Genomic DNA, 20,543 nt, shown 5'->3' with positions numbered 1-20,543 from the left:
CACAGAAAGTTACCTCTAAACATCAGAGAACACTTCAAGTTGCCCAGAGGCTGAGGAGTCTGCCTCATGGGAGATACTCAAAAGTCATCTGGACACAATCCATGGCAACTGTGTCCTGAGCAAGGGAGCTGGACCAGATGACCTCCAGAGGTCCCTTCCAACCTGAAGGGACTGTGATTCTGTGATTTTTACCACATGCAGTTGACACTGTCTTTACAAAAGAATATGGGTTTAATAACCACTCAACTTTTCTGCACAGTTTTTGAGGATACTGGGATACATACATCCATACACGCTTTCTGTTGCGCTTAGTTAAAAGTCAGTGTGCACGTGAGCTTGAACAGAAGATCCTTACAGTATTCACATTCACAGTAAAACTCTTGTAGAAGCAGGAAAAGCAAAATAATACAGCCCAACCTGTCAAAGAGCTCCCTCTTCTCCTAAGTTGTACAACACTGTTAGAATATACAGAGAGAAGCTTTTTTGTTTCCTATACCACAGAATACCTGTCTTCCAGAATGCCAAACCCATATTAAATATCAGCCTCAAGTCACTACACCACACTACCCATTCTCACCGTAGCCCTGACAGCAATCAGAGCCAATTCAAACTCTAATCAGACACCAAATTTAATAGATTGAAATGTCACCTTAGAGAGAAATCATAAAACACCTTCCACGCACTGACTCAGCTAGACATTAAGTTAGTATCTAACCCAAAACACCTTTAGCTAGTAAGAATGTACAATCAGGTTTCTGTAGTGAAGGAAAAACTGCAGTGAATCTAAGCTTCCCATAAACATTTCTAACTCATAGTTATGATTAAAATACTCTAAATCTGAACCAAGTATAAATGACTTTTATACTTCCTTTTTGAAATGTCAGAAGGCTGTGCCACCACAACTCCACCTAGTGTAATGCTTTATCCAAAATGTCCAGTAGTAAGCTTTTTGTACTGCTTGATTATTATGCCCATGTAATAATATGTTTAGATAGAGAAAATACGATGTATTTTCAGTTAAGATCACTTCAGTTTTACTACGCATATGCAAAGACAGCTGTATCAAAGGCAAAAAAAACAACAGATACAGTATTTCAGGAGCAGCAAAACCCTAAATCCGGGTGCTTATTACATTATTACCTCTGAGGTACTAACAAATTTGCGGAAGTTCAGAAACAAAGCATCAGAAGTGACACCAGGAAACAGGAAGCACTAAATTGAAAACAGGATGGTAAGAAAGTGAAGCATTTACAAACTAGGTGAGCAAGAAATTTATCACTGTGGTACATAGTGTGTGTAAGTCATAAAAGTGACTTTCCAAATATCATTCTTTATTCAAGTATCACTCTTGATATTAAAAGCTGTGAGGCAGGACATGTAATATGATAAAAAACAGGATCTCAAAATAAATAAGTATTTCTCTGTTATGGAAAACTGAGGACTCTCTAATTAATTTTTATTTTATTGCTGTAAGCAGCTCTGCTGCACAGGTTTTTCTACAACCGCTTACACCAGATCCACTAGAAACGATGAACTGAAAATGCCCTGTGATCGGGTCAGTGCTTAAAGTTAAGTCACCATATTTTCATAACATTTGGGAATGTTTCAGGCTGGTATGACTAGTAACTTATGCTTAAACAAACTTTCAAAAGTTTACCACCAAACATACCATTAGTGTCATCGGATTCCTCCTCATCTTTGGACTTTCTCTTAGAAGAGGGTCTGTTCCTGAGGGTGTCTTGTGGGGCTAAGTGCCGAAAGTATCCACTGGGCAAAAGTTCATTCTCCTCATCTTCCTCCTCCTCTTCTTCCTCTTCCTCCTCCTCAATCTCAAATGTAGGCTCTAATCGGGGCATTGGTCGTTCAGAGTCTGAATCCTCAAATGGTTCATCCAGCACTTCTGTGGTCTCTGAGATTGTTTCAGTGACAACACTGCTGTTGTGGTGCTTACGCTTGCGTACCCTTCTTTTCCGATGAAGAATTGGCTTCTGAAAATGGAAGGTAGAAGAAAAGATATTTTTATCATGTATACTAGAAATAGGATGCTAAAAAAAACAGAGAACATGAACAGCAGAGTTCAACGGTCTAAGAAGGACCACGGATTCTTTTTTGAATTCAAATTTTGAACTTCACTTGGAAATACAGGCCAGCATCTGCCTTCTTTTAGACAGATATCAAATACAATGCAAGACCATAGACTTTCATGCATATTGCTAGATGGGCATCTGTGCCCATCTGTGCATCTGTGATGGCCATCTTTAAATGCTATAAGCCATTTAAATGGCTGAAGATAACTTTAACAGATGAGAGTTCAGAGTCACTAAAGCATAGATGTGAATAGTTTAGAATAATCTACAAAGGTGATATAGAAAATAACTTTTTTAGTGTAGCATGCCATGAAGACAGGATTTTCTTGGTCACGTTGACAGACATCTCCAAGGTAAATGATTCCAAAGACTTTATGCTGTGATTTTAGCTGTTTAGATAGCATTTGTGTTTTTAAAGCTTCTTTTAAAAGTAGGATTGTATCTGTTTTTACTCAGTGTAATTGAGTAAAACTTTAACAGGCAAGTTGGAAAACATCAAACCCACAAGTGAGAAATCAGGAAAAAAACCTACCTCTGATGCAAAAAACAAGAGCAAAAACAACAAACAACACACCACTAGCAGTAAGATAGCATAAAGTACTCTCCAGAAACCTGGCACACTGAACAGGTGTTACTTGTACATCTAATTGCACTGACCCTTAAAACAGTACCAACATATTGACAAAATATACTGCATAACAGACACAACAAGAAATAAAGCACACACCTTTCGTTTTAAAGTTGGCTTGGTGAGAACAGGTGGAGAGCTTGATCGGGGACTCACAGGGTCATCATCATCATCTTCGCTACTCTCACTAAAACATCTCGGAAGCGCCCTATCACTATCGCGGTAGCGGCGGGGTAATCTTTCACAGTCCTCTGGGAACCTACACTTCAGTGACTCCATGTTTTTTAACTGTCCTCTCCATCTTTCCATACCTTCGCTGTACCGCCGACGAGGAATTGCAGATTTTTCACTTTTGCCATACTGCACCTGGGAAACTGCAGATTTTTCTTCATCATCAGCATACCGACCTCTTGGGGCTGGAGACTTCTCCTCACATTCGCCACATCTTCCCTGCAAAGCTGTTGACTTCTCCTCACATTCACTGCACCGGCCTTGTGAGGCTGCTGATTTCTCTTCACATTCACTGCATCGCTCACCAGGAATGTCTGTCTTGTCCTCAGTGGGCAATATTGGTTCCTTCTCACAAAAGGTCTCTCGAAGTTTTTTGCCCTTGCGATTCCATCGACCTCTTCGTGATGACTGACTGTTTGCAGGAAGACTGTCCAGGGGAAAAACATGCTTGTTTGGCCGTGTAGAACTGACCGGAGCAACAATGTCTGGCTTTTTTTCATTCTTTGTAGGTGAATAAGGCTCTTGCTCTTTCTTCTCCCATGACACAGATTTTACCATCTAACATAAATAAAAATAAATAGATTTCATACTTCCTATTTAATCATGTACATCTATCCTGAAACTGATTCAGCAAAAGCTTTTGAGCAAGAATTCAGAAAACTTTAACAAGAGTGACTTTTCAGAATCTGAGAATAGCAAATGAATAAATGAATCGACTTTTATGATGTTGTAATATTGTCCACTGCAATTCCTTTCCCTACCAGATGACAACATACCCCAGATTAGCTTCCTGACAATTGACTTCAGTAGGCAGCAGCCATCCAGTGGCCTGCTGGAATGCAAGCATAACCTTGCTACATTCAAACGTAGTATTTATCTCACAATTATCTTGAAAATTACAAGAAGTGTTTTTTCCTGTAAAAATGCACAATGAGTTTCATGCAAATGTAGTAATGTTCTATAATTTCTCTCTGAAATGGTACTCTAGTCAGCATTCATCACCTGATGTGAGAGCACAACCCTTCCAGGTTAGCAGCCTAGATTTCAGAAAGTTTCACTGCTCTGTGAGCAGTGATTTACGATAAAGTTATTGGTGATTTTGCAAAGCAACAATGGAAAATATTTTGGTAAAAAATGTTGAAGATTTTTTGTCATTTTTATTTATGCAATTTCTCACTTGTAGAAGTGCTAGGTGCCTTCAAATTTAATGCCTTTTCAGTAATTTGATGAGAGTCCAGGTTGCTTGAGAGTAGGAAGGGGTTTGTTTTGCTATTTTATTTTTTTTTGAGACCACCATGACTTCCACACACTGAAAAATGCATTAAGAGTGCTCTTAATAATTTGAAAAAGACTTTAACCTTTTACAGGCTATGCCTCAGTGATACTATTTTCTAGTATCTAATCTGAAACTACAAAAATACATCATCCAATTACGACCGCAATGTTTTTTTAAAATTATTATTATTATGCAAAACGACCAAGCTTGCCGTTTGAAATTTTGTTAGTACTGCCTGCAAAAGCACCGAATATAAACTATACGCCACATAGAAGTAACCAATTCACTCTTACGCTGGCCTCTGAATCTTTTTCTTTCTGATGTTGTTGCTCTTCATTTTCCCCATCCTCTGTCTCTTCTTCTTCATCCTCAGAGACAACTGAGTTGGAAACTATAACAGGTGTCCAACGCAGACATTCCGCATCCACATCTATAGGTCTCACATTAGTTCTAAGCTTTGCCATATGTTCTTGGATAAGTTTCTCCCGACGAACGATCACAAATCTGAACAGTAATAATACTCTGATCAACAACAGGCTACTTACTATACATGTCATCATGTGACATACAAAATAAAGAAAAATCTGTGTACTCTCAATCATCATAATCTCAATTGCAGTAACTTCAGAGAATTCAGGAAATTTATTAAAAATCTACAATCTGCAAATATGCAATGGCTTCAGACTAGAGAAAGCATCTTAGAACTGAGAAAATGTTAGAATTCTTTCCATTTCTTGTTAAAGGTGAAGCCATTATCCTTACATAGATATTACACTTACACTTTTATTATCTGTTAAACAGTCAGGGGTTAAGCCATTTGGTAAAAAGGCAATATAAGGCAAAAGATGCTCAGTGATAACAAGAAGGCTGCTTTAAAGAGTTATGTTCCCACTGCCAGACTGGATTTTATTCAGCTGTTTGGGAGTAATATCAACGATTACTATTATTTTTTTAATCAAATTAGAAAGCACACTGTGAAATGAGGATATAAAAGCGCTCTAAAGTAAGCTTAACACAAACTAAGAATACAACCCCACTCCCAAAACAGCAACTGTCTGAATTAAGAACAATTCCCTGTATTTCACTTGACTGGTACACTCAGCTGGACAAACCTCTATTCTATATCCATACACCTCATTTCTCCCATTGATCTATCCCATTGTCTGAGCAAGTTAATTGTATCTTGGACACGCAGAGAAAAGGGGAAAACAACTGTCTGCTCAGTGTCAGGAAAAAGGAACATGTTCCCTTCTCTCTAGAGATCCTCCTGCTCTGTCCTGTGAGGTTGTTAGACTGATTATGCAGAGGAACCCCAGGAGAACAAGAGACCAGCTTGCTTTTTCTCACAGCTGCAAATTACTTGGACATTTCACAGCTGCACTGCTACATGGCTGGTAACCTCATGCAGCTTCAGCACAGAACAATTCTTTTACTGCATGAGAACATCACAGATCTCAACAGTCAATATTTGGTCACATTACTTTTAAATAAAATCAAGATTATTGGATGTGACTTGTCTCCAAACATCCTTGAAGTTCATTCAAATACACCCGAGTTTGTCTGGAAATAAAACAGGACTACAGTACTCACTGATCACTACGGAAGTCAAGCATTCTCAGGTGATGCAGAGTGGAAGTGATATCTTGAGGGCAGATTCCAGTCAGCTTACTCAATTTCTTGATGCTTAATTGCTTGTCATGTTGGTGATAAAGGCACTCCAATATTACACTTTTCCAATAAGCCATATATGAGAGTCGTCCCAGGTCTGACAGGGGCTTCTCTGGTGATCCTGCTTGACCTTCACGCTTTGAAAGCAGATAGCCTAAAGAATCACATGAAAAAATGTTCAAAAAATTGGCATATATAGCTTCTGCATCCTGTTACTCCAAGTTCTACAAGAGCAAGAAAGTAGCTGAATGCTTCTTATGAGATAACATATATTACACTTTTGAAGGACGCACCGAGTGATCAGCCCTGTTCTGGGGGGTTCGAATTTCTGTTATTCAACGATAAAGTATGAGGTTTCTAAACTACATTGTTTTTCAATATTGGCTATGGACAATACCACAAGATGGCAGCAGTTGACTACCTAGAAACTAACCTAGGACTGTAGTACAGATAGCATGAGGTCTGCTGAATCTTTGAAACTACAACTCTGCCAGTTAAGTCATTAATGTATCTATCAGTGTCACTTTGGGCTTTGAAGAAATACATGATTTGAAAGCAAATAACTTCAGCAATTGCCATTAGCATAACTAGTAACAGCTGCCTCAGATCAGCTACTTTGTACAAAATTCATTAATTTTAAACAAAATTAAGATGATAATTGTCATTTTAAAGAAGATAAAAGGAAAACATATTTTAACCTTTTAAAACTAATAAAACAAATAATTTACTTAAAAATTCTCTATTAAGAAATTTCAGGGCCATACTAGAGTTCTTCTACCCATAGAAGAACCTCAATTAAAGACTGTGATATGCTGCACAGATTCAATAAAAACAGAGAGGTTACATCTCCCCAATATAACAGAAGAAAAAAAAAATCAGCTGACAAAGGCTTCTTCTCACTGCTGCTCTACTATAGCCCAAATCTGTTACTTTCTGAAGATATATCACTGAGTTCCATTAATTGATCAATATTTTCAGGAGAACAACATCTTATGTGCACAGGATATTTACTATTCTAGAACTATTCTAGTATAATTACGGCAGTAGAGTTTCTCCTTAGGACATTAACACCAAAATTAGCATGTCCACAGGGAAGGCTATCTATATATCAGAATAGTAAGTGAGGTATAGTTACAGTGGCAAGTTTCTTAGTGAACTTACTAAAATCCACATGAAACTGAGAACTGTTAAGAGTATTCACAGCCAAAAAACATCTTTTTTTTGTTGCTCTCAAGGCTAAATTAAAACCTAACAATGACTACTACCTTTTGCTTAAGACACATTCACTTAATGAAGCTGCTGAAAGTTTGAACACACCATGTGGTTTTAATTGTCTTTCTTTATAACTACATGCACAAGATAAGCTTCTGCAAAAACCCTATACTTGCAAATGCCTATAGTTGCTTACACCTGAATTAGAGGAAAATTCATCTACTTGTTTTCAGAATTTAAGCTTTCCAACAAAAAGATTAACTACTTAAGTTCAGATTACTGTGAATATCAGTATTCTTTTTCTGAGATCTTGTTTTTTTATTTTTATTTTTTATTTTTAAAAGATATCCTCTTTAATGACTAAGTCTTTAATTAAAATATGAAAAGGAGAAAAAAAAGTGAAGAAGTTTCTTACTGAAGTCAATTAGGAACCTGCCGTAGCCCTTACGCTGGTATTGTGGAAGAATCATTATACAGGAAACATTGTATTTCTGTTGGCAGTGTTTTTCCTGTTGGGAAAAAAAAAAATAAATAAAAGCAGCAAGTTTTAAAAGTAGAAAACTTCTGACCAGTCAGAAATATGGAGTTGTACAGAACAACTTCTAATTAGTTATCAAAAACTGAGATAGAAAGCCACAAAAGGTTTTTATTTATTTATTTATTATTATTTTTAGGAAAAACATACTTGAACAACAGAAAGACTTTAGAGGAGAGAAAAATATTAAAACTCTATTACCATCATTTCAGTTTGCATACTATATTTCATAAAATGCAAAGGCCTAAATTACAGTTAAAGACTCTGAAGCAACATTTCTCACCAGAGCAATTCCAAGTCTGAAGCATTCAAATACTTGCCTTGGAAAAGTAACCAACAAGGTGACAGCCCTTCACATCGTTCTGTGTCAGCACGTAGAAAAGAAATGGCTCCACATCATAATAAAGAGTCTTATGGTCCAGGAAGAGTTTGGCTAATAAGCACAAATTCTGGCAGTAGATAGTGCTGACATTGCCATCAACCTTACAAAAACAAGGAGAAGTTGTTACACTCTATATTCTGTCATACAAGAAAATGCTTCATCTGGGCATCCCTGAATATTTGACATATGTAACAATAGGAAGGCTTCAGTGCCACAGGCAGAGTCTAAAATGATTTAAAATTTCACAGCAAAAAGGCCGTGGCTGAGTCCGTTACATTTATTAGAATCATGGAATATCCCGAGTTGGAAGGTACCCATAAAGATCATTAAGTCCAACTCCTGGCACCGCACAGGTCTACCCAAAATTTTAGACCGTGTGACTAAGTGCACAGTCCAATTGCTTCTTAAATTACCTTAAAAGAAGTTAAAATTCATTTTCCTAAAATGAATAAGTTTTTTTTTTTTTTTTAAACACAGCAAGCCTTCCCACACATTTATTGTATGAATAATCTATATATGATACCAGCACCCACTGCTTGCTTGTACTGCTTCACCCACTGCTTCATTCTTTAAGCGAATGCTTGAAGAATGAAGACTTTAGGAGTACAGAACACTCACACTACTGGATGCTGAAGACCCCATCTTAGAGATAACAGTGAGTGGCTTCATATCTTAACTTACCTCAAAGACTGAAATATTGTTTTTTCTGTAAATTTCATTGGCTGGAGGATGAAACCAGCCACACTTTTTCATATGCTGTTGGAGAATAGTTCTGCTTTTCATATACTTTAGACAGAATTCACAAAGGTATAACTTAGGTAGCCTGTAAGCAAAGGTGAAGAAAACCCAAGATTGAAGATACAGACTTTTACATGAAATTCCTCACTCCTGCAGATAAAGAACTTGATGAAAACAAAACCAGTATATAGTGAACCTATGTATGTGCTAATGAGGACAAAAAACCTTAGCATGCTTAAAGTTACAGCATTTACTTATTCTGTAATGAATACGTATTTAAAAAAAAGAAATCCCCATGAGAAATCTGTCAATGCCATCACAAAGCCATTTCATGTACCACATTGACACAGACGATTTAAATGAGTATCTTGTCCTGCTCTGATTTAATTCCATTTGCATACACTGACTTGGGCAGGGAAGCTATTTTGCAATTACATTTAATACACTTAGCAGAACTAGAATAATTCTTGATAACAGACCATATGCTCTGTGGTAGAAATGGTGTAAGTTTTATTTCATTTTCTCTCTCTAGCTATGGCCTTCGGAAGTTATTCCTCATTCTGAATCAACTTTATGTCTGAAGAGTTTACAGTCTAGACAGTGTGAAAAGTTCTTAAGAAACAGAACATAAGAACAACTAAATGAGTATCACAGGAGAACATTTCAAATGCTAAGATGTAAAACAATAAACATTCATGATTTAATGTGTTGAACTCCGTACAACATTAAAATACATCAAAAGTCATTCTTATTAAATTTCTTCTTATTTTTCTCTTTCAGGTCCTATATAGCAAACAGCCCTTTCTAATAAGGTCATTTAAAATACAGTTAACAAATCTGCTGAGGGAATATGGTGTTATTTTATATCAAGAATTTTATATAAAGATGTTGCCACGTGTCAAGAACTACTGCTGTCAGTCAGGATACTCTAATTACTTACAGCCCAATATCAGATCATTTAGCTGAGGCTGCTCTCTCTTCAACATAACATTGTCAGTTCTTTGGGAATCTATGTAATCTTATGTTTCCGTGGCCATTCTAATGTTCACAGCATATACAGCATATTACAGAGTTTATCGCCTTTCTCATTCAGCCTAAAAAAAAAACTTCAGATGTCTACAGACTCCCATGAAAAGTATCTGGATTACATGTACTTGGCGTCTGTCCTACATTCACATACAATCTTCTTAAGATTTCCACACCTGCTGGACTACAGCTTTCCCATAAACACTGAAGCAGAACAAAAAAGGATGTTCGCTCGTACCTTGAGTATTCCTGGGGATATGGGGAGGAGTACCAGGTCTGGATTTCATACTTGCCAAATTCGATGACAGAGGGGCATCGGACTTGCGGATCAGGAGGTCCAGTCACCCCTACTTTCTATGCAAGAAAAAAAGACATTTATGTGAATTTCCAACTGAAAGACTTGCAAGCTGAAATAAATTGAAGTGTTTCCATCTACCCAGTCCATCCTACTCAATCTGAACTCAAAGTAAGAAGATGAAGAAACCAGCAATCACATATCAAGCAAACATGATTCACAAAATTGAAGTAGTGAGTATTGTCATATCAAATATTTCACTACCTTTCACACTGTTGCATGTCATACTCTTTACATGCAAATTAGTAGACAGCAAAATTTAATATAATTAATATAATTTTCTTTCAGTCCATCTGTTATTTCTTTCCTTGTTATTTCAATAGCCAAGTACAGAAACACGGATTGCTCCTGATGCTAGGATCTAGAATATACAAGTGTCTACTAATAGAACACAGTGTCTTCCCAGCACTAAGATTATATGTACTGTGAACACAGTACCTACCAAAACAAAATTCAGTGCATAGCTATCTCAAGCTAACAGAAAAAGAGCTATCTCAAGAAAACCCTCCTCCAAATGAATGCCCAGTGCAAAGGTAGGCACACAGCACACATCTAGCTCCTGTATCGCTGCTTACACATCACAGTCACTACAAGAAGGCATTCAATAGCAGACTACCGCTTCAGCCTCTGTGCTAGCAGCTTTCTCCCTGAACATTCACTAAGCCGTATCTTTTCCTTGGCTCACTTGAAAGCCTTTGACACATCACCACACGTTTCCATTCTCCTGGGTGAGGCAGTTAGCTCAGATACAAGTGCACACTTCCTGTATCATTGCATCACAACTCTGGGTAACACCTTCCTCACCAAAACCAACCAACTAGCCACCTTAAATGTAAGGTATTTTAACTACAACAAGTATTTTCCCCACATAGGGCAAAAAAAACCTCTTCAAAATAGGTTCTTTTTTTCTAAGCAGGTGTTTGGAGATGAGTATTTTCTCTGTTGTGGATATATGTCCATAGACCATTTCAGCTCTTCAGTGTTTTTCTAAACTATGGTGGCAAGCCATAGTCAGGTATGCAATTTGCTCAGTAATGCATATGCTGAGCATTGCATTTTTTTCCTTTTGTTTTTTCTTTTTTTTTTTTTTTTTCTTAAATCAAACCTGTAACAAAGTTTGAAATAAGTTTGAAATAAGTAGTGTTATACACTACTGCTGTATTTGCACCTCAGAAAAAAGTTAACTGCTCTCCATCTTAGTCTGCTTTATCCTACAGATGGCAGAGTTCAGTCTTACCAAAAATCATTGTTCTGTAACTCTTTAGGTACAGAGGCTATATTTAGTAATTGGAATTGAATCAACCTTTGACAGAATTGTATGTAAACAAACAGAAGTCAAATATCTGCAGAAAGTTAAAAGGACAGTTATACTTAGAGAAGCACTGCTCAGGGAAGTCACCTCATAAATTCAGTTGACCTCTCTGGCTTGAAAAGGAGTGAATCATAAAACCATTCAAGGTACTGAAAAGTACACACATACACAGTATGTAATACACATGGATATATACACGTTACACAGATACGTGAATATACACACAAAATAACGCCTCATCCCTTTTCATAAGTAGCAATATTATCTAGAAAAAAATGTTTAAATCACCCAGAGGCCCTATATGACCCATGCAAACAGCCTCCATATTTTATTAACACTCCATACATTTTACCAGCTACTTAACAGCTATGTTCTAACATAATTAAAGCCACAGCCCTCAAGGCTTTTTAGATGCTCACCTTAGCCCCTTAACACCCTTACATCCACTTTTATATTATTCTTCAGCTCTCTTGAGATCAGTTTCCCTCTACTCTCAACCAGAAAAACAGAGCACAGTAGCTTCTGTAACAGACTGACTCATCTAGCGTCTACTTTTTTTTTTAAAAAAACAACAACAACAACAAAAAAAACACTCTTTTACAGGCTTGGTACTTTCTGCCAAACACTAAAAATTTAACTTTACCTGCAGTGCTTGCTCCTGAATATCTCTAAACAACTCCATATCTTTTTCAGTTAAGACATCCTGGCTCCCAAAAAAGCGCTCTTCATTTTCTTGTTTTCCATCCCAGCCATCCTGATTGTCTGTAATTGAGTGAGAAAACTGTCATCACCTACATTTACAAAGAGTTACATACTTTTTAGTACAGCAGGAAACAACATGTAGCAAAATGACTGAATGCAGCTGAGTTTTTTTGATGCAATTTTCTGTTCAGATTGGGACCAAAAAGGAAGAACCATTTCTGGATTTCTGAACACATAAGTAGTAACGTCAGTTATTTGACTCAAATGCAGCATTTAGGTATTCATTGTTACAAATGCCACCAGGACTCTACTATAAGATCTTTTAAGGTAAATGGCTTACCACTGTGTCTGTTTCTCACAAAAGGACTACAAAACTATTTAAACCCTGTAGTTGCCACAATCAAAACCAAACACTTGCATTCATCACCTAAGGAATACCCCCTTCCACACACACACACAAAACACAACAAAAAATTGAACAGCACCACCACATAGAAACAAAAAAACTAACCCCACAAGACTCTTCACCTCACCCTCAAGCCAGTAACACACTTTTTTTTTTTTTTTGATGCTTCCAGCACCAGCCAGGCTAATGCAATTAACTATTCTAAAGCTTCAACCCCTGTATTTGATTGTGGAATATTATCCACTGCTTGCTTAGGAACAACTCAAGTTATGAAAATACACAAGACTTTAAAGATCTGAACACAAAGATTAAATTAAGGTGCAGTCATGGATGATCATCTTAAACTAAAAAAGAAAACAAGTAAAGCAGAACTGTGTTAATTCAAGAGATGCTCCTCAGCAGGTAGGTGAGAAGTACAGCATGAAGCAGGCTCTTCTGTGACTGAGAAAAAGAAAGAAATTTTTGCTAGCCTCTACCACAGATAGGAAACTCATGAATCTTTCTTATCTACTTCCTGTTTCATACTTCTACCTTGTTGTTCTTATTCTCATTAACCACTCCTTAAGTTACTTCTTTCGAACTTCTTTTCAACATTATTTTGCACATTTCCTGTTATCTGCCAGCCCCTCATTATCAAAGGGCATTATACCTCACAGTCATTGTTCGATCCCTCATCACATCTTGTTATTACATATGAAGAGTCAAAGAACTCTTTTCCCTTTTCCAACTGCTATTCTATCATGATGCACTAAAGATAACTGCATTTGAGTGTTAACTTTTCAGCTCAAAGTTTCCAGCATCTAAAAAAATTCTAGTCACTTCAATATCCTGGCCTTTGAACATTTTCTTGGAGTACAGGATACTTACATCGGCAGGGTGAAAAATCTTTACCTGTGGGCCACTCTGAAGTGCTCGATTTCCTGGTACCCTTTTTCCTGATCCTATACTGTTGAGAATAGTCCACCACTTCCCCTCGAGCTTTTCGTCCATCAGGGGAGGGAGTGAAGAATTTAGTAAGGCCATCTATAAGCCCTTTGGTTTTCTTATTAAACTTCAAGGTGGTGCTGCCATCTCTGCAGAAGTCCAAGATATCTGTCTGCTCCAGGTATCCTCCTTCCGATGACGCTGACTGGCTGGACAGAGTTATCTTACGCTTCCGACCCCGACCAGGGCCAGTTCGAACTTTGCTGAACGGGCCCTTCGATCTAAAGAAGGGAAAGAGGAAAGATATGGTCAGAAAATTGGGTAAAGTGGTTTGTTTTAGGTTGCAGAGCAGATTAGCATCTTCCGTATTTATGAATCACACAGAAGCTAAAGGTGAACTGAAAAATTTAGTAATATACTATGATATACTCCTTCACTGTTCTGTCCCCAGCATAGTTAATAACGTTGCATCACAACAAGCACTGCACAGCAATCTTAATTAAAGGAATCGCTCTGGCTGGAGAGTAATCCAAAGAATTCCCCGACAACTGGTTCCATAACCACCATAACAAAGTCACACAATCTGTCCCTGGGCAATTAAGTGTTGTACAAGTGCAGGAACATTAGGAGTGGAAGCAGAATATGGACAAAAATATTTAATCTGATAGTGTTGCAAGACAGTCTGTCAAACGACCACCTTAACTGCTTTATTGTAGATTACTATGTTTCTCTAAGTATCAAAAACATTTCTTGAGCAATGCTTGCAAAGCTACTATACTGGTAAAAGTAACCATTCAGAAAAACAGACTCAACAAAAATCAGCAAAAATCTATTGCTATAAGGAATACTTTAAAAACAAATATTAAGTTGTTATACAGAGTAAATACCTAGGCACAAAGAAGCACTGTGAGATTACTTCTGTTCTTTTACAGTACTCTTCAGAAATTCTGTCTTCAAGAATTAATGAAAAGCTCCTCATTGGAAAAGATACCTCCTCACAGAGAGCAGGTAACACACTTCAGAAGTGCTCACTGCCCTATAGAATCGCACACCTTACTCCTCTTCTATAGAAACTTACGTTGCATTTTGATTCTTTAATCTGTTTTTGGGACGTCCTATTGGATTAGCATAGCGTCGTTTTATCTGTGCTGCCTTCTTGTGTAAAAGTTTTCTTCCTTTCTTCCGTGGCCGACATATTTGACATATCCACATACCTATAAGACACAAATCCCCATCACTGAATGCAGTGGATATCTATATAGAATGAAAAGGAGAATTACAGGCCCTAGGTTTTCCAACAGAAAGGTTAAGAACAATACCAAAGGCCCCAATTATCATATATTCATTGTTAAAAAAAAAAATGAAGTATGATCCAGCAATCTAAAGTCAAATTCAGTTAATTATCCACACCTCCCATGATGTACTTCCAACAACCATTCTTGAAGTTTCTTAAATTGGTAGTACATTATCAGAAAAAACAAACACATTTAATTATCCTATATTCTGCTTATGAATACACTACTTCCAACTACCTTCTATAGGAAGATTTTTCTTTTTCCAATTATCAAGGGATAATCTTCCACAGATAGTCTGCTCTCTGACAGAAAAGAGAAGTTCGGTTATACTCCAGGAATCTCTACTGTCCAACCAGATATGACTTCAAAAACTCACAAGCCAATCTCTTTCTTATGTACAAGGCTATTCATTCAGTTTTAAGCTGATTACTTTAATCTGCAGGGATCACTTCTATTCCCTCAGATCTCAAGGATTTTTTCAAAACCCTTCACAGATAATAATGTACAGGAAGCAAGAAACAGTGGAAAAACTGGATGTTCAGCTCTGTCCCTTTCCAAAAGAAACTTTACAATCTCTAATACCTGAAAAGCAATGATATAAATAGCAAGTTAAAAGTCGCTAAAAGAGAATAAAATGTACAGAAGCACTTTCTGCCTACTGATCTCTTCTGACATCACCTTAAATTACCCTTTTCATTACAAAGTCCTCACCTTTTGGCATCCTGGTAAGAGGGGGATCACAACACTCCATGTGAAAGCCACGATCACAGGAGTCGCAGAATAGCATGTTATCCTGTTGAAGACAGATTTAATCTCTCTTTAAATGTGCATCAAGTCCCCATTAATTTGTCGCTATCTTAGAGAACACGCACGTATTTCTCAACTACAAGGTGTAAGGTATTTCACAGGTCTCAGAAAGACTACCAAACTTAAACAGAAGCTGCAAATACTTGACTCTAGAATTATTTTATTGCATATTTTAACAGAACATTCACAAGACTGATACTGTATTCATTCAGTCCATACTTTACTGTACTCACAGCATTTTTGCCCTGATCTCGACAGGAACTGCATGTTTTGCATTCAATACACTGCCATCTCAAGGCTTTCACTCGAACTGTCAGTTCTGGCGAGAATTTCAAACAGGATGGATGACCTACAGGAAAGCAAGAAAGTGATACCAACAAAAACATTCCACTGCTGCTAATGCTCACAGATAGCTCACAGCAGTAACTGTTAATTATATAGTTCCATGTAGAATTTTGCTTATCCAGATACACCTTTTTTCAGATGCCTCTATTCCACTTATAACACAATAGTCTAGAAAGCAAATGACATGCCCACATACAAAAGCCCACCAAGATTATTTTTCATGACTGAGTTCTGTTTTATTGTAACGCAATATAACTAGTAATCATTACTACATTTTTAAAGAAACCTCCAGGAGTCAAATAAGCTGTTTGTGTCTTAGGTTAACCCAAGCGTTTCCTCCTAGGACCATGAGATTCAGCTCAGCTAAATGTATCATATGTCACAGATGCGCAGTCCTCATACATACGGGTTGGTAGCAGTCACTACGCTGAACTTTTCTGTCTCAGAAATTACTGTAGTTATTACTAGTAGCATCATAAGTAGTCACCTACCACTGTTGCCACAGTCGGCACAAGAAATGAGCTCTTCAGGTTTCTTCTCACGATTTTGCTCTTTTGTACCAAGGCAGAAACTGCAGATTGGAATTGGTTCAGCAACCGGCTAGGAGAGAAAAACAAACAATAAAACCACTGAGTATACCAAGGGAGCAAATTGTGTAATATGCAAAATCATGCAGGCGTTATATTGCATGTGAATAGTATGCAATGCACACTGTGTCTCACAGACGCTAGTTGGTTCTCACCACACAGTAAATACTGCATGAACAGTAACCTCATGAGAAATTAGAACACCCAAAGACATGAGAAATAATCCCAGGTACAAAGGAAAGAATAGAATTGCAGGACTTGAAGAAACTTGGAAAAATGAGGGCTGTAAATTAATTGAATGCAAAAATCAGAGTGTTGATGTCTTAATTTGTCACTAAATGAATAAACTATGAGGTGATGCACAAATAATCCTAGAACACAGTAGCCTTAAAAATTCCCATTGTGTATCCAGAAAGCTGGAGTGGAATTCTCAAAAGCTCTTACAATATATTACCTGGGATTAAATGTATTATGGAACTACTACAACTGTAGCACTATTAACATGTGTATGAAAAATTAAAACAAAAGGAAGTTCTTGTGTAAAATATAAATCTGCTGCTTAGCATTCAAAACAGCAGACAAAAAGGTTTGTCCTCTCTGGAAAAGTTTGTGGGATTTAAACATTAGGTAGGAAAAAAAGTCATATTTCAGATGACAACAAATTCGTAAAATCACAGATGTTAACTAGCCAACAATACATTTAACCTGAAATAAATAGGTTTTTAGGCCAAAGGACTGATATTCTGTGACAGCCTCCTCAAACAAGCAATGAATGCAATGAACTGATTGGTTTTAAAGTGACACTTGATCAACGAATGTGAGGGAAAGGGCAGTCTTATCTCCAGTAATATTAAGTGCTGGATTATGTAATCCTTTCTAATCCAATTCTGCGCTTTCTAAGAAAATTCTACAAGTTACAGTTATACAAAATTTGCCTGAAAACATGCTATAGTCTAACTTTTTTCATTCCATTGTTTTAAACGTGATTCTAGCACCCTTTTTTATTTTTGCATGCACACACAAAATAAAATTTGGCTTATATCATTGCTCCTAAAACTGTATTATGTTACTGTTTTTATTTTCACACATCTTTTTCAAATTATATTATGCAACTAAACACAGATGTACTGTTAAAGAACATAAGTATATGCCAAAAATACTTCAACAAGTCTTTATCCTGGCTAAGCCAAAGCTCCATCCAGCATAGTTCCTTGCCAAAATCAGGTTGGTTTATACTGCAGTAACACAAGAAGTTTCAAGCCACGTTTACATTGGTGTACAGATCCAGTACACTTGCAGACTGAGCTGTGCTCCTCAAAACATCCACTAGATGGAGGATATCAGAATACCTTAGGAAAATCACTGCGTCAGAGCTAAGCCACACAACATGGAACTACTTGGGAATGACAGCCTAACATTCCTCAGCCTGAATGCAAGTGGTTATCCTAGCTTTCAGCTAAGTCCAGGAAGATGTTTAAGCTTAAAATTACTATGAAAACACCTGACAATCAACGTATTTCAGTATGAAACGTATCCATAGGCTGAAGTTTAGAAACCCCAGAACAACTGTGGCATGTTCATTCATCCTTTATATTTGTCCAAATATCAGCACAGTCAGAATAGATAAATAGTAAGTCTCTTGAGCATCTTTTAAATAAATTGTAACATCCACCGTAAGCACAGTTTTGCTAGACGTAGACTTAGTGAACATAACATTTCACATCCCAGAATCATGTTTCTCTCTCACTTCAGAAAAGTTTATTTCAGTCTCAGCGCATGATAAATTTTCATACAGAATCTCAACTATGCTGTAACAGCCCTTCAGACTGAAGGGAAAGATGAACATGCATTCTTACTAATAGTGAGTCTTTACTGTAATTGAACAGTAGATAGCAACAATTTCCCTGCATCCATGGTTAAAACATATTTGCTGACATAAGCAGTTTTCTGATTCCCAATTTAAGAGTTAAGATCCTTTGGAATGTTAAAGTTGCACTATCAAATGCTAAACATTACATCTGGTATCAAAGCAACGAAGCAGAACAAAGGTGAAGAGCCATGACCAAAACATTCATATTACTCAACATTCTTTTGCAGGCTTCAAAGTTACAAACTCAAAGCAGCAATAATTAAGACTGCCAAAGACACAAAAAGAAAATATGACCCCCAAAAAGCAGCAAATCCTTGCTCAAACTACAGAAGAATCCAGACACTGTAATAGAAAAAACACCAAATGTATTTGTTTTCTTTTAAAGACAAGAGAGACAATATACTTTCAAAACTGAAATCTACATAAAACCTCAATCTAAATTGCTTACATATCTCAAAAAAAAAAAAAATCAACACCATTTATGGCTTTAGTTCAAAGGGCTGTGAAATGAGTCAATTCGTAGACTTGAAATAAGCCTAAGGTACTGCTCTGCAAATCTGGACATACGGAATCATTTTGGTGATTATAACTATTCAGAAGAGCTATCAGCATGTAGTTTCAATTACTATTGAAACAGGTTGCTACAGCCCCTGGGGAAGTTATATAGCTTGAAAACTGACTCCCTCACAAATTTGTGAAAGCAGCCTCCTAGCAAAGCTGGAGCATTCACAGTTTCCAGGAAAGAAGTAAACTCTTTCGCATATCCTCTGTGGATACAACCTTTGCAAGCAATTTATTTCAAAGAGAACCATATGGGGCATCTGTACAGTCAAAGTTAGTCTCTCTGATCTCCTCTGGCCAATCTCTCTGCATACCCTGTTCGTTCCCACAGTCCATCGAATTTGGGTACCCAACATAGTCACTTTCTAGCTTTGAACGAATCAGATCAAACACTGACCTTCACAAATTCAATGTTTCCTGCATTTACCACCTATGACAAGCTGCGAACACATACTTACCCAGAAATAGCAAGCAAACCAGTTTGGGTGGTGGTGGGGGAGATAGGTGATAAAGAATAAGATATTATTAGAGTGCAAAATGCTTTCAAAATGTTTTAGAATAATTTATTAAATTAGAATGATTTTGAATGGAGATAAGGCTGCTACTCCTCCAAAGCTTCTGTGTGAGACAGCATTATGCTAAGGATGGGGAGATCTCACTGCTGCTGTGTTTGTTCAGCAAAGAACATCCTGGCAAGTGAAAAACGCAAGCACACAATGAGAGTCGTGAAAGTAAGACTGGAAGCAGCCAGCTCAGTTTCATCCAGCAAATTTTTGGCAGACTTTCAACTCCTTCTGCTGTTTTTCTCACAAGAACATCTATCTCTGTGATGTCACCAGACTAAGCGAGGGAGGGAGCCAGAACAAACGAGGCTGTCAGCCTGTAAGACGTTGTCAGCCTCTCAGCACATGTTGTTACTATACAAAGGATGTCTAGAAACCAAACGTGCTCTGTGCAGGCTGTATCCCCTCCTAAAGGCGACTTCAGAGAAGTGCCTACAAAGAATCCCCAAACACTTCAGTTTTGGCCAATCCATCTGCTTTGTTGTCTTCTTAATTCAGGGAAATTGACTTAGGAAGCTACTCAAAATTGACAGAAAAGCCTCTATAGCATACTTGTCAGCCTGCTCTGTCAGTGGTCATCATCAGTAATCTGAACACACTTCGCTTCCCGCAGACATTTCAGTGCCATCAGCCACTCATTAGATACCAGGACTGTCTTTGCCCCCATCACACACGTGCTTGTTGCAGTGACCGGTTGGGATCAAGTAGGTGTGAAATTAAAGCCAGAGTGAAAGAAATGCACACAGAACACATCAGTTCTCCAGAGAGAGAATCTGCCACAACAAGTATTTACAGCACCATGCCCACTACTGTGCATTCATTTCCTAGCTGAAAGTTACCACCGAGGAGCACTGGCAGATGGCTTCTTAAAATTCATGCTAGGTCATGAGCTTTTGTTTGTGTCCTGGTTTTGGCTGAGAGAGAGTTAATTTTCTTCCTAGTGGCTGGTATAGTGCTGTTTTGGGTTTAAGATGAAAATAATGCTGATAACACATGGATGTTTTAGTTGCTACTGAGCAGCACTTACGCAGAC

The 20,543-nt window shown here is 37.5% G+C and overlaps 1 protein-coding gene across 2 annotated transcripts in view; it reads right to left on the bottom strand.

The window, feature by feature from the left end:
- KAT6A (lysine acetyltransferase 6A) overlaps nt 1-20,543 on the bottom strand; it is a 41,838-nt gene that overhangs the window by 8,075 nt on the left and 13,220 nt on the right. For both annotated transcript variants that reach the window (XM_082779545.1, XM_082779546.1), the window contains exons 4-17: nt 16,421-16,529; nt 15,818-15,933; nt 15,489-15,570; nt 14,561-14,696; nt 13,450-13,763; nt 12,094-12,212; nt 10,022-10,137; nt 8,701-8,842; nt 7,958-8,119; nt 7,518-7,611; nt 5,813-6,044; nt 4,516-4,726; nt 2,815-3,504; nt 1,670-1,988 (exon numbers count right to left, since the gene is read on the bottom strand). In XM_082779545.1, coding sequence (XP_082635671.1) covers nt 1,670-1,988; nt 2,815-3,504; nt 4,516-4,726; nt 5,813-6,044; nt 7,518-7,611; nt 7,958-8,119; nt 8,701-8,842; nt 10,022-10,137; nt 12,094-12,212; nt 13,450-13,763; nt 14,561-14,696; nt 15,489-15,570; nt 15,818-15,933; nt 16,421-16,529 — 2,842 coding nt within the window. The remainder of the gene's footprint in view (nt 1-1,669; nt 1,989-2,814; nt 3,505-4,515; nt 4,727-5,812; nt 6,045-7,517; nt 7,612-7,957; nt 8,120-8,700; nt 8,843-10,021; nt 10,138-12,093; nt 12,213-13,449; nt 13,764-14,560; nt 14,697-15,488; nt 15,571-15,817; nt 15,934-16,420; nt 16,530-20,543) is intronic.

The sequence above is a fragment of the Aythya marila genome (genome assembly GCF_965140915.1).
Source record: "Aythya marila genome assembly, chromosome: 26".
Classification (NCBI taxonomy): domain Eukaryota; kingdom Metazoa; phylum Chordata; class Aves; order Anseriformes; family Anatidae; genus Aythya; species Aythya marila.
The sequence above is the reverse complement of the archived record's forward strand: the minus strand, read 5'-3'. Positions and strand labels throughout refer to the sequence as shown.